The sequence below is a fragment of the Tigriopus californicus genome, chromosome 5, assembly GCF_007210705.1.
Source record: "Tigriopus californicus strain San Diego chromosome 5, Tcal_SD_v2.1, whole genome shotgun sequence".
NCBI lineage: Eukaryota > Metazoa > Arthropoda > Copepoda > Harpacticoida > Harpacticidae > Tigriopus > Tigriopus californicus.
Window position 1 is genome coordinate 14,098,509 of NC_081444.1, and position 12,635 is coordinate 14,111,143.

At 38.3% G+C, this 12,635-nt stretch overlaps 2 protein-coding genes across 2 annotated transcripts in view; one reads left to right on the plus strand and one right to left on the minus strand.

The window, feature by feature from the left end:
- The window catches only part of LOC131880043 (glutamate receptor ionotropic, kainate 2-like), a 34,965-nt gene that overhangs the window by 18,767 nt on the left and 3,563 nt on the right, over positions 1–12,635 (plus strand). The window contains exons 9-15 of the mRNA XM_059226540.1: positions 59–262; positions 3,949–4,033; positions 7,895–8,033; positions 8,104–8,232; positions 8,322–8,411; positions 8,856–8,964; positions 11,134–11,365. Of these exons, the coding sequence (XP_059082523.1) occupies positions 59–262; positions 3,949–4,033; positions 7,895–8,033; positions 8,104–8,232; positions 8,322–8,411; positions 8,856–8,964; positions 11,134–11,365 (988 nt within the window). The remainder of the gene's footprint in view (positions 1–58; positions 263–3,948; positions 4,034–7,894; positions 8,034–8,103; positions 8,233–8,321; positions 8,412–8,855; positions 8,965–11,133; positions 11,366–12,635) is intronic.
- On the minus strand, positions 34–7,883 carry LOC131880038 (glutamate receptor ionotropic, delta-1-like). The gene is made up of 6 exons (XM_059226536.1): positions 7,780–7,883; positions 3,016–3,613; positions 1,705–2,364; positions 1,285–1,520; positions 1,053–1,222; positions 34–473 (listed from the first exon to the last, which is right to left on the minus strand). The coding sequence occupies exons 2-6, from the start codon at positions 3,603–3,605 to the stop codon at positions 243–245; spliced, it is 1,887 nt and encodes a 628-aa protein (XP_059082519.1). The 5' UTR covers positions 3,606–3,613; positions 7,780–7,883; the 3' UTR covers positions 34–242.

Below are 12,635 nucleotides of genomic sequence, written 5' to 3' on the forward strand. Positions count from 1 at the left end.
GGTGCAATGTCGGTTTTTATTGAAACTCTCATCACGTGGGTTGAAACTTTATTTTCAGAGTTCTCCTTACATCATGGAAAAATTGGATTCGAAAGCCAAGCAGAGACTTGGAAATGATCGATACGAGGGGTTCATTATTGATTTGGCGGACCAAATTTCGAGCATTGTGGGCTTCAATTATACGATCAAGGTGACCAATGGTTATGGATCAGTGAATGCTGAAGGTCAATGGAACGGCATGATCAAGGACCTCCTGGATGAGGTAAAGGACTGTCTCTGACTTTACTTAGAATAATCTCGCCAAAACAGGCACAACCACTGACAAGGATGCCCACGAACCAGACGCCAAATAAGGTGAGCACATGTTCCATACTGGCCTCGATCTTGCGCGATTCTTGGGGAAAGCACGTGGACACGTCTTGTACAGTGGACCACTTTTGTTCCAATTGCTGGAACACTCCCCTCTCTTTCATCTGAATTGGAATAGGACGTATTGGCAGCAGTATTGACACTCTGGGAAATTAACTCCTTTCCTCAGCAAGGATGGCAATTCAAGGATTCTTCATGCTTGTCCCCTTGATCAAGTTCTTTGCCAAAAAAACACGAGCCGACGCGTTAAGAAAGAGTGTTCTTAATGGCCAGCAAGGCTACTTGCTACCTACAATTAATTAGATTCCATTTTTGTATTTGAAAACGCTATTAGACATTTGGTCAGCTTTCAAATGGATTTGACACGCTCGGAGGATACCTGTTTTCAGGGTCGTCAAAAATGATTTAAAACTCTTTTAGAATGTTTCTATTCTTCTCAACTTAATTTTTTCATGGTTGATTACAACTGACCTATTTCTACTTTTGGATTGTCGATGTTGCTTGGAACCAGAAACCATTTCATCATATTACCAACCATACACTCAAAGTCGTGTTTAACATGTTCAACATGGCTAATTTTGTAATGGTTCCCTTCAGGGTCCTGGTATGTTTGTTTTGGCTAATAGAGTGTTGGAAAGTGGTCACTCTAGCTGGCTTCTGCCCAAAAAGGTCAATACTCCTGCCTCCAGAAGGTAATGATTGAAGAGCTCCGTGTAAGGCCAGTGCTTCCTAAACACCAGACCATTTCCAACAGTTCGAAAGTCTTTTGGCAAGCTCCGCACTTGACATGGGTAACTTGGAGACACAGAAAGAGGCTGATAGACACCAATCAAGATGGATTTAGGTAGCAAACCTAGAAATGGCGAAATCGCATTAAATTGGAGCAATAAACCGGCCATCAAAATGGAACCCCACCCTGTGCCATTTTGTTTAAAATTTCCATTTCATCCGGACTGTTGGGATCCTCGTGGCCTCTTATTTTCTGGTGAAATAGCTCGTATTGGGGTGTTGAGGGCATGGCGGTAGAAAAATATTTGTAGACTGATGTGCCTTGACTGATAAGGACAGATAGGTCCGAGACAACCAGTTCTTCCATGGACCTAATTGGAGGCTGGTGGATCTTCACTGCCAATGAGGCTCCGAGCATGGCCCTAAAAATTGGAGCATATTGGACTGGATGTCAATTGCTATTTGAGTGAGTGATCCTTTCTTTTCCATAGCTAGATCGTTCCATTCGTAGTTGTTATGGGGTAGTGTAAAAGGCCGAACTGGGACCAAATTGACCAAATACGTAGAAGCTTCAATGAGCTTCGAAATGTTTACTTACTTTCTCACCTGTAAAGACTGATTAGGATGAATCCTCCAAAAGAGATTGAAAAGAATGCCAATCTTAAAGAGTTGGCTTTGGGCTCCCGGGGGACTCGTCTTCCCAGATGAGACAAAAGGACAAAGACGAGTGCAAAGGAAATGGACAGTTCCAATTTCCTCTCGGTTTGGAAGGACAGCTTCTGCATCCAAGCAAAGGAACAGAGAACCACAAAACAGGTCAAGAGTGAGCATGCGATCCCTCCCCAAGCATCAACCAAGAATGATCCCATGTAGATATGCAAAGGAGAGCGATCACTATCTGCTGGGTACAGAATGCGAACGGTCGTGGACGAGAACGGGATGGAAAAGTCCGTGATGAGGAATCGCTCCAAGGTTTGAGAGAACCCTGTGAGCCCAATACTAAAACTGCTGCCGTTTGAAATTTTTTCCACCATCTGGTTCCAAGAATAATTGGCATTGAACTGGATTCTGGTGGTAAAATTCAGAGTCTCGCCTAGACTTCTCATGGCGTCCACGTAAATACCATCCACAAACGTGACATCCATTGGGTTGATCTTGGAGGTTTGGATCTCATTTATGAAAGGTGCCCAGGGACCGGTGATGGATGAGAACTCTTGTCGTTCCAGATTGTTTCTTCTCTTCCACACAAAAGGGTTTTGGAGCCAGCTGGAACAAATTCAGGAGGTTGAGTGTTTTCAAAGGCCTCTAGTTCCGTGGCAATTTCCTTGGAAAAAAAATCGCAATTGGGTCCCCCGCATGGGTGCGTGATCGCATATTTTGAGATGCGATTTGGTCTCAGTCGCACCTACTGAGAGTATCAGATAGTTTCGTGAACACATATTTTGAAATGCGACTAGGTAAAATTTAGTACTATCGCATTTCAAAATTTGCGTTCACGAAACCATGTGGGAGGTACCGGAGGTACCCCATTCACCTTTACTTTTCGGGCACATGAACAACATTCCAATTGTATGACTTCCAGTTTTTTAAATATTACCAATGATATGTCTTCTGTCTATTGTCATGCATTGAATCTTTTTTTATTGTTGGATGCTAGAGGGGTGAGTTTCTCCTACACTGCCTGTCTTTGAACCATTAACAACTTAGTAAAATATCATGTCCTTACTCGCGCTACCTCTTAGAGTGTTATACATGCTCATTCATAATAAAACCTCAGGCAATGGGGTTAGAACTCACGCCACCAAAGCCCAAGACGATTTTTTTGCTTTATTTGCGTTGCCTCTGAAACTGCTCGGCTACACTAGCTCCCTTCTTACGAGCTTTGATCGTCTTGATAATCGAATAGGGAAAACTTGCCTGAATTTCATGATAGAGTCTTGATCCATTTGAGCAATGCCCAGCTTGGTCGTGGTTAGACTCCCTTGGGATGAGGCCCGATAAGCCTCAGTGAAAACCAATTGCGTGTTGTTGGGTAGAGTTGTAACAAAGAAAACGGATGAATCGATGGATAGGGAATGGCCCAGACAAACCAAAATGGATGGAACCATTTCCTCATTGGTCCCAATGACCAGAGAGGCTTTGTGCATCTTGGTCCTTGCAGCAATGGGGATTACATTCCTACAATCCCTCGGCACTTGATGCAAAGAGTTCACAAACCATAGGGAAAGTATTTTCGAGTGCTTGTTCCCCTTAGATAGGAATTTACCGTTCACCTTCAACGATTGCGTTCCAAATCGAGGAACAAACTCCCGTGGGAACCTGTCACTTCCCAGCAAGACAACCTCATTATATGATATCTTCACTTGATCCAGTACCAACAACGTGTCTTGCATAATATTTCGATTTGTTGGGATCAGTCCACAACGCGTGCATGTGGGGACCATCAAGGCAACAACACCGCACAATGCAAGCATCCGCCCAAACTTGGTCCAATATATGTGCTTCATGAATGGAACTGGAAGTGGAACATTGAACACTCTCTATTACTAATAACACCCTTTGATGCTTCCAAGAGTACTTAAAGAACTTGTTTTTGCTTTGTGATCATTCTAGTAGATCAATAGAAGGATGATTCCTAATTACATTCGAAACTCTTTGATCTTAAGGCTGCTTATTTAATGTCCAATTCAGAGCAAACGACTTTCACCATGAACGATTGCAGTGCTCTAAATATCATTATATTTTTTGTATTTAGGCTTTTTTTGAAAACATGTTTTGCTTTGCTTCTGGAGGGCAACCTCCAATTACGAAGCGTAAAGGCTTCCAATAATAAAGTTCCCAATATTTCAGACCGCAGATATGGCAATGGCTGATTTGTCCATTAGTTACGAACGCGAACAAGTGGTCGACTTTACAATGCCGTTCTTGGACTTGGGTGAGTCATACATTAGGACCGGAAACACATTTTTTTTAAATTCAATATTGAAAATATTCTTCTTCGTTAGAGCCTCAACTCCAAAAATATAGAAGACATGTTATGAAATTGAGATACATTGGTAAAAAATGTAATCATGAAGGATCAGACGTGTCGTACTGGATAGCTATTTGGTTTAGTAAGAGCGGTCCCTGGTTTGTTTCTCCTCCCCAACTTCCTCGACAAAATTTCTAGACGCTAAATCCACGCCCACAGACAACACGCCAAACTGAAACTGGCCATGATACCACTACCTTTTGGAGAAATTAGGCAATGGAATGATCGGCTTCGCTGGCTAGGTCAGACTTTATCCTCCAACCCTATTAAATACCATTTTGAAAAGAAAAAGAGGTATTTGATTTTTGATACCAATTGAGAAATTGTGAATTGTTAAAAATGGATAGCGTTCATTGCAGTTGTGATCATTGTTTGAAAAAGGAAACCAGCTGATCCTGAATTGGTGATTAGTTTGAGAAAAAGGCAAAAAGAGAAGATCAACCTAAATTTTATCCTTGCTTCAAAATTTGAGGTCTTAAGTACTTTGCTGAGGAAATTGTGCCAAAGCTTGTGTCAAAGGAAAAAAATTTACGTCATAGAATAGAACTTCTTCCACCCACATTGTTTTTCTATGAATAAATTACAAGTTCGAATTAACGTATTCATTTTTGTCGGCTATTTTAGGTGGGAAGGTTTTGTGTTTTAAAGAATTTGTTTGCTTTCTAATTGAGAGGTGTGAAGCTTCATGAATTGGCACCAGTACTCCCTTTGCACATGAAAGTGCCTTCACTCATTTGACTCATGTTGGCACATTATGTTTGGCTGGTTTGTTCGGCATGTCTCTTTGACGAACCATGTTACGACAGCTTGAGCAAAAAGAATGTCGAATCAAAAGATTTGGCATCTTTGTTGAATGATGTATTACAATGGCGAACAATCTTAAAGATGAAAATTCGGAGAGAGTTTCAAAAAATCATGGTAGTTTTTGCAACGATTGCGGCGCAGCCTGGTTAGCCTGCAGAGCTGGAAATCCGAGCCAGTACTTTACATGTCCCTTTGATGAATACTGAAATTAGTTCCAGAAAATCAAATGTAGACGCTTGATGGGAAATTAAATTTATCCAAACAGCCAGAATATTGTCAACAGCACATTTCCAAGCATTCGCGGCTATCTTATCTTTTATTCCAACACTTGCTGAACACAAAATGGTCCTCGATAAAAAGTCATTTATTCGTTCTAAATGTCAATTTTTTTGTTCTGAGCAAGCCATTTGCAAAACGATTTGGGCTCACTTTCAGCAAAGAATTGTCATGCATTCGAGCAATCTTTGCAAATATCTTCTTAAATTTTGAAAAAGTTTGGGTACCGTTTGTTAATTGTAATCAAATCCATCGTGATGGCTAGAAATGAGAATAATTTGCAATGACCGTAGTCATTTGTGTTTTCCAGTTTCTGGTTAGATTTGAACCTTTAACTATGTTTTCTTTCTATTTTTAAACTTCGGGGTTCCATCAACAATTTCAACTACGCTTGAATCGTTAAAAGTTTTGAGAAAGGCAGTTTTAGCCTATATGACAAAAAGAAAGTCTCAGTTTGGTATTAAAATACAGCACCAATGTGGGGGGTGGTCTTCTCTATCAAATTCAAGTGGTTTCTTTAAATGCAAATTAGTAGTTATTACTTCTTTCCTCTTAACATTTCATTCGATCCATTTATCACTTCGATGATTGGAACGCGAAAGATAATAATAAGCGAATTCAGCAAACTATTTTCGGCCTTTGACAGGCCTGCCTAAACAAGTAAATGTGCCCTTAACTCAACAACGAGTAATAAGAAACTAGACAAATTATTGGTTTTCAATCGTCAATGTTTGCCACTTCCATTATCGCGGGTGGAAAGGAGAGAAAAGATTGGTAGACTTTAAAAATTCGCCTGCAGATGCAGGTTGCAAAGACGAGGTTGAAAGCTTGGCAGTATTGCTAGTATTATCAATATTTGAAATGTGTATATGTCTCCTCTGATAAATAATTGGACTTCGTAATCAGACCTGTGTTGCAATTGTAATTACAAATACGTAATTGCCGTTGGAATTACACTTTCAAGTAATTATAATTAATTACATTTGCACTCAGAGAGATCGCAACCAATCATATTTGGAACCAATCTAGTTGAGCTTTTTCACTTACAGTGTACAATTATTACACGCAAAACGGTTTATTTCCATCTGTTTTCTGCAATCAGAATTCCAACATCGATCTTCTCTCTCCATGCACATTTACGGCAAGTCAGCCTTGATTTAGAATATAAGTATTCAATATTTAGCTCTTAAAAATAGTCCATCGTTTCCCTCTTTACAGATGTTGACCTTGTTCAACCCAAAATTGGCTCTATGCTGGTCGCAACAGTGTCATTTAATCTATTATTAGTCATGTTTTGAATTTCTAGGCTCACTTAAGCCCTCTTTCACCAAAATATTTCAGTTCTAAGGCTCTATCTGTTCATCCCCAATTCAACTACTTGCAAATATGTTGATGAACGGCGATGTTTTAAAAACGAGTATAACTTTTTTTCACCGTATGCCTATGGTTCGTCGAACAATTTAGATCATTGATGTTAAAACTTGTTGAAAAGTTTAGAAGTACCAATTAGGAAAAAAAGCAAATGTCTTGCTTTCTAAACAAGAAGTTGGCAGAAACTTGAGAAACCCTAATAAAACCACGAAAACTCGACACTTTGATCGGTTGAACTATTGAATTCAAGAGAATGGTTGGAGCCAATTGAGACTGTCTTAATCAAAGGAAGACTGACCATGTGCCATGCTCAAGATTTTGCGGTATGTCAAATTTGCAAAGGCTGCTTTACCAGTAGGACTGATTCATTGCAAGAACATTCAGTTTTGCAGACTTCCTTACCGTTACTTGGACTGTGTTCTCGAGCCTTTGAAGATGAAAGAAAGATTCATAATTCTTGTTTCACTTTTCATATATATTCATATGAAAGCTCATCCACCACCCAAATTAATGTTGGGAGATCTGGCTAGCCCTTGAATTGAGGGCTGGTATGGGATTTCGGTTAAACACTTGTCCAAGTTTGGTGTAAAGACAGACAAGAGATAAATTGAATACAGAATCCCTCAAAATATTAGAGCGAACAAACTGAGCAATGAAGGAACCCTAGAACACAGTTTTCTTGTGGACTTACATTTTTCAAACTCCACCTTAAAGTATTTCAAAATTGGAAACGACACTTCAAAAGGATGAAACTCTTATATAATAAATAAAACCAATCATATGTGTAGGGGACTGAAAACCTTTATTCCATTCATGTTTTACTTGACATGATTTGATCGATTTTGACAAGCGGGTGGTTCAGTTAACGATCCTTGAACAAATAGTTCCAAAAACTGCACTTATAAGTGGAGGTTGAATCAAAATTTAAGTAAAGCCTTCTGAATTATTAAAGCGTAAGGCAGCATGTTTCAATTTTGCCCATTTCTTGGATTGGAACTAGTTTTAGAAATAATACAATTGTTCTCTTGATTCATCATCATCAGAGACAAAAATAAATTCCCTCGACAAAATCTGGCCTTTTATCAAGCATGTTATGCCTCGAAACTCCTATGTACCCCAACAAATTGCCATTTGGCAATCATAACTCCGTTAGCAATAGATTTCAAAAAATCCTCAAAATGGCATGCACCCCAACCAACCTGATACAAAAACCTCTTCAAGAGCACCACATGTTCAAGCACACTCACTGTCGCTTCCTTCTCGTTTATGGAACTGACACATTCAACGACTTTACGCGTCCTTTATTCCACTCAGGGATAAGCCTTCTGTACGTGAAGGCGCCCTCGAAATCCGTCAACATTTTTGGATTCCTCGCTCCGCTCTCGTTGAACGTCTGGCTGCTCATGATTCTAGGCGGATTGATGGTCTCTCTCTCCATGTACATCATTGCCAGGCAAGTGCACGATCGCACCCACATTTCTTGGATCAATGCCTACACACAAAAGAGATTGGTTCCATTGCAGGATCTCGCCTTATGAAACGGAGGAACTCCACCAGGAAAATGATGGTCAGACACCGTTTTCCAGTTTCCGACATTGTTTATGGTTCTCGGTGGCGTCTTGGGTGCAACAAGGATGTGATTTCTTGCCCAGGTTCTTATTCATTTGGAAGCTACCGATTCTGTGGAGGATTTGGTGGGAGGAGGTTTCATAACAGAATGGATATCTCTTTTGATCTTTAGAGCAATTTCGGGACGCTTTGTGGCGAGTATTTGGTGGTTTTTCACGCTCATTATGATATCGTCTTATACAGCCAACCTGGCGGCCTTTCTGTGAGTTTATTCAGCTTATTAGATACATGCACACCTGGTCCTTTGATCAAGGTGTAGAGGGAACAAACGCATATTGCGAATTCGAGAGCAAAACGTTACACTCTTTGAGCAACCGACAATACTAACATCGTTCACAAACAAATATCGATTCGTTTTCAAAAGTAACACAGTTTTTACTTTGTGACCAAAATCTTTCAATAATCACAAAGGCGCTGACAATATTATGCGTGAAAATGAACTGGTTTTCGTTCAAAACACGCACAAAATATATCATATGACTTTATGGGCACACTGTTCAAATTGATGCATTTTTTCATATTTCGAGCGATTAAGATTGAAAAACCTTGAAGCCTCTACACCTTAATTCATTTTTAAGTTTAGAGTAGCTAACTAAAGTCCGATATTTCCTATACTGAGCAATACTTCGATTGGCCTTAATTGCAGGACTGTGGAACGAATGGAAGTTCCGATTTCTTCAGCATCGGATCTAGCCAGCCAATCCAAGATTTTGTACGGTTGTGTGGCTACAGGATCAACTGCGGCCTTCTTTAGGGTAGGTATTAATTTTTCATAAAATCTGCGAGTTACAGCAGGTGTTGCTCCTTTGGCCTTCACAGAAACTCTAGTCCTTCAAGAGTCCTGGGGTTATTTATCTCCACAAGAATGGTGGATCCGTCAATCTGGTTTTTAGATTACCATCAAAAAACGAGTAGTAATGCCTTGACTCAGAGTGTCTTGCGGCTTTGTTCCATTTCTGGAACTTTAAAAAAATTTAAGACTGGTCTTCTTTCAGTAGGAGTTGAGGAGAGACTTCACATTTGATTTATTTTTTTTCATAACAAACAAAGACATTTTTCGATATTCCTGAACTTGAAACTTTTGAAATCTAACGTGATGCAAAAAAAAAGAAATGAATCGGGCCCTAAGTTTTTGTGGGATTTATTCAGTTACGTAACCACGGGTACACCTGAAAGACGCAATAAATAGATGTTTTGAGTATCCTTGGAGACGTTTTCAATTGAAATTTCGTAAAACTCCATCGAGTAGACGCTGAGATATTACACCTCAAATCAAATGTCGTATTTTGTATCAAATTTGACAAAATGCTCCGGTTATACCTTATAGAAATTGCCAGGAAATATGATATGCTTTTTCAATGTCCCAAAAAATAAATGAAAATGTTTCACTTTCCTGAAGCATGGAGAAAAAGCCAAAAATAGTTTGTATGATCACTTAAAACTTTCTTAGCATAAACCATTCACAACTATGATGTCATAATTGTCAACCACGTTTTCAATTGGTTTTAATACGTACAAAATATTCAATGCACAAAGTGACAACTTTTAAAATCAAATTGTCGAAAATATGTTTGTAATATTTCAAATGCATGATTTACTAGCGCTTCCATGGGATGAAAAAACATTGGTACGCAGAAAATAATCAATGCAAAAAGTGACAAATTTTAAAATCAAATTGTCGGATGCATCTTTGTTATATTTCAAATACATGATTTACTAGCGTAGCTTTCCATACTTACGAAAAACTGATCGGTAATGTTACATCCTGAATAAGATTTAAGTGCCACCGTTTACTATTTTTAAGTTTAAAAGAAACGTTTACGAAAATGAAAGAATTTCATTTATTTTCAAACTTTCAAAGAAGCACATTTTTTTGTTTTTGATAATTACCTACAGTATAATTAGGTCATTTTTCGATCTATTTTACTGCAAAATGCAACACTCAAAGTGTGACTATTAAGCATCTGCTAATGGATATCTATGAAATTTAACGTCAGTGTATAACTAAGAGAGCAAATAATTTTTATTTGACTAAGTTTTGGTTATCAATAATCCACAATGTATTTTAAGATGTTTAATACACTGATGTACAGTAGGCTACTGTCAAAGATGCTTATTTGACAAAAACTGTTCCTTTTGTTCTTTAGCAAAGAAAATATCAACTAGAAGTCTTGGCATTTGAGCAAAAACATAATCAGAAATCATTTTCACCGTGCCTAGCCATCACATGGTAAGGTTAACTTTTTTGCTAATAACCAACCGACTGGGGGGTTGTTAAGTTCGGTTTTCGGGATAATTAACTAAAGAACAATTTTCGGATTCCAACTTTACCTCATGGATTTCTTTAATCGTTCATTATTAATTTGTTTACTAATTTGGTTTCTACGAATCTTAAAATACCTGCAGTTGTTATGTTCTTCATACAAAAACACTGTTCCTCTTGTAATAAGATGAAAGTGGACTAAAAGTTTAAGTACATAAATCTAGATGCTGGACAAAAAATACCAGCCTTGCCACTTTTGATTTCAATGGCGTTCATGCAAATAAGGTGATTGTGTGGTGGCCAAACAACAACTGACGATTTATGATTGACATATATTACGTCTGATTAACTGCAATGGGCTCACGGTTAACGAGCGTGGCTTCTTAGGCAATATTTACATTTTACTCTTCTTACCCTTCTATGGAAGTGAATAACTGTGTCGACGAGGACATCACTGGCAAGCCTGTAAATAACTTATCCAGGAGTTTCAGTCAATTTGCAAACTTAAAGAAATGTCAACTTGGTTCCGGAATCCATGCAGCATCACACAAATGCTCTCTTGAATCATTTAGTATTTAAAAGAATCAAGTTGATTGAATCATGAATGTTATCCTCTATTTTACTTCCGTTACGTGGGCGGTCTGAAATTTGCTCGTTTCAGAATTCCAACAATCCCACATATTCGAAAATGTGGCGAACCATGGAGCGACACAAGGACGAGGTCATGATGGCTGGCAACAAGGAGGGACTGGAACAGGTCCTTCAAGAAGATGGGGCCTATGCATTTTTTATGGAGTCCACCTCGATCGAGTACACTGTCGAGAGGAACTGTCAGCTTCAACAAATTGGTGGCCTTCTCGACTCCAAGAGCTATGGGATCGCCTTGCCCCACGGTAATCCTATGTACTTTTAACGTATCTCTAAGTCCATGCACCATTTATTAAATATATAAGCGATACCTCATTCAACAAGTCGTGACTGGCTGGGAAATCATTCTCAAGCAGGAGTGGAACATTTTCTTAAAAAAGGAGCTCATTCTCATAGCATGGATGAATTAATCAAGAGCGTTTGCCATGCTTTTGATTCTAATAATAAGTTACGGGAGTTAAAACAGGGAGATAAAATAGAAATAGTTTTGGGGTTTAAATAGACATGAGTGGTGGTTAAACACAAAAAACGTGCGAGGGATGAAAATTGATAAAATTTTGTTGTTATGGATTTTGAAAATACACTTTGTGCGATGCCCTTTGCAACATATTTACATAGGGGAAAAATCAGGAAATTAATTGACTTATTTTTTAACGAGCTTTTCGCAAACTGTATTTTTTGTTGAGTTGCAATTTCATCTTATTCTACTCAATGAATTATTTTTTGGGTGCATTTGGTAATAGCACTCGAAATTTAAACAAAACAAATACTTACAGCGCCATAACAACCAAGTTGATTCACCAATATTTTTTAATTCCTAAGCGATTGTTGAGTAATATTCATTTGACATTGCTGCAAAATATGTCAAATAGATGATTCAATAAATTTGGCACTTACCAGAGAACCTTTCTCATAAAAAGCAAAAGCAAGCAGAAATCAGAAATTTCTGCTACGCATTATGAATTTTTGAGTGAATGCGCAACAGGGAGTATGATCAATGGGCAAGAAACTGTTAGCTTTTAATTTTCTATTTCAAATGCAACACGGGAAAAATCAATGAAATAGTGATAAAACGAAGAATTTATTCAAAACCGATGGCTACACTTCATATGAAGGCACGAAAGAGTCTTAATCTATATTTAGGGTCGATAAATATCCTCATTTACCTTTAGTTTTTTGCAAAGGCTTTGCCACCTTTCCATGAGTAACAAATATAAGCAAAACGACGCCTTGTTCATACAAAAAAAACTGAAAATTGCCAGACCTTATGAAAAAGAACATGCATAAAACCTTAAAAAGAATTGCCAAACATGCAACAAATTACCTAAAACAATGCAAAGGCCAAGTACCTTTTTGGCATTTTTCAAGCTGAAGTGGTCAAGAGGGTCTTGATTTAAATGTTGTTTTGACTATTGTGAGCACTTTTGCAAAGCTTGGCACTTAATGCATATAAATGAACTTTTAAGGTTGATGAAAAATATTGCAAAAATATTGGCTTTACAAATTGAACCTCTT

Bases quoted from the DNA above. Each gene is read 5' to 3' on its own strand.
- LOC131880038 (XM_059226536.1), bottom strand. From the start codon at position 3,605: ATGAAGCACATATATTGGACCAAGTTTGGGCGGATGCTTGCATTGTGC. The intron at 2,365-3,015 runs GCAAGTTTTCCC...AATTTGTTCCAG, and splicing joins GACTCTATCATGAAATTCAG to CTGGCTCCAAAACCCTTTTG. The intron at 1,223-1,284 runs GTGGGGTTCCAT...CGCCATTTCTAG, and splicing joins TTTAAACAAAATGGCACAGG to GTTTGCTACCTAAATCCATC.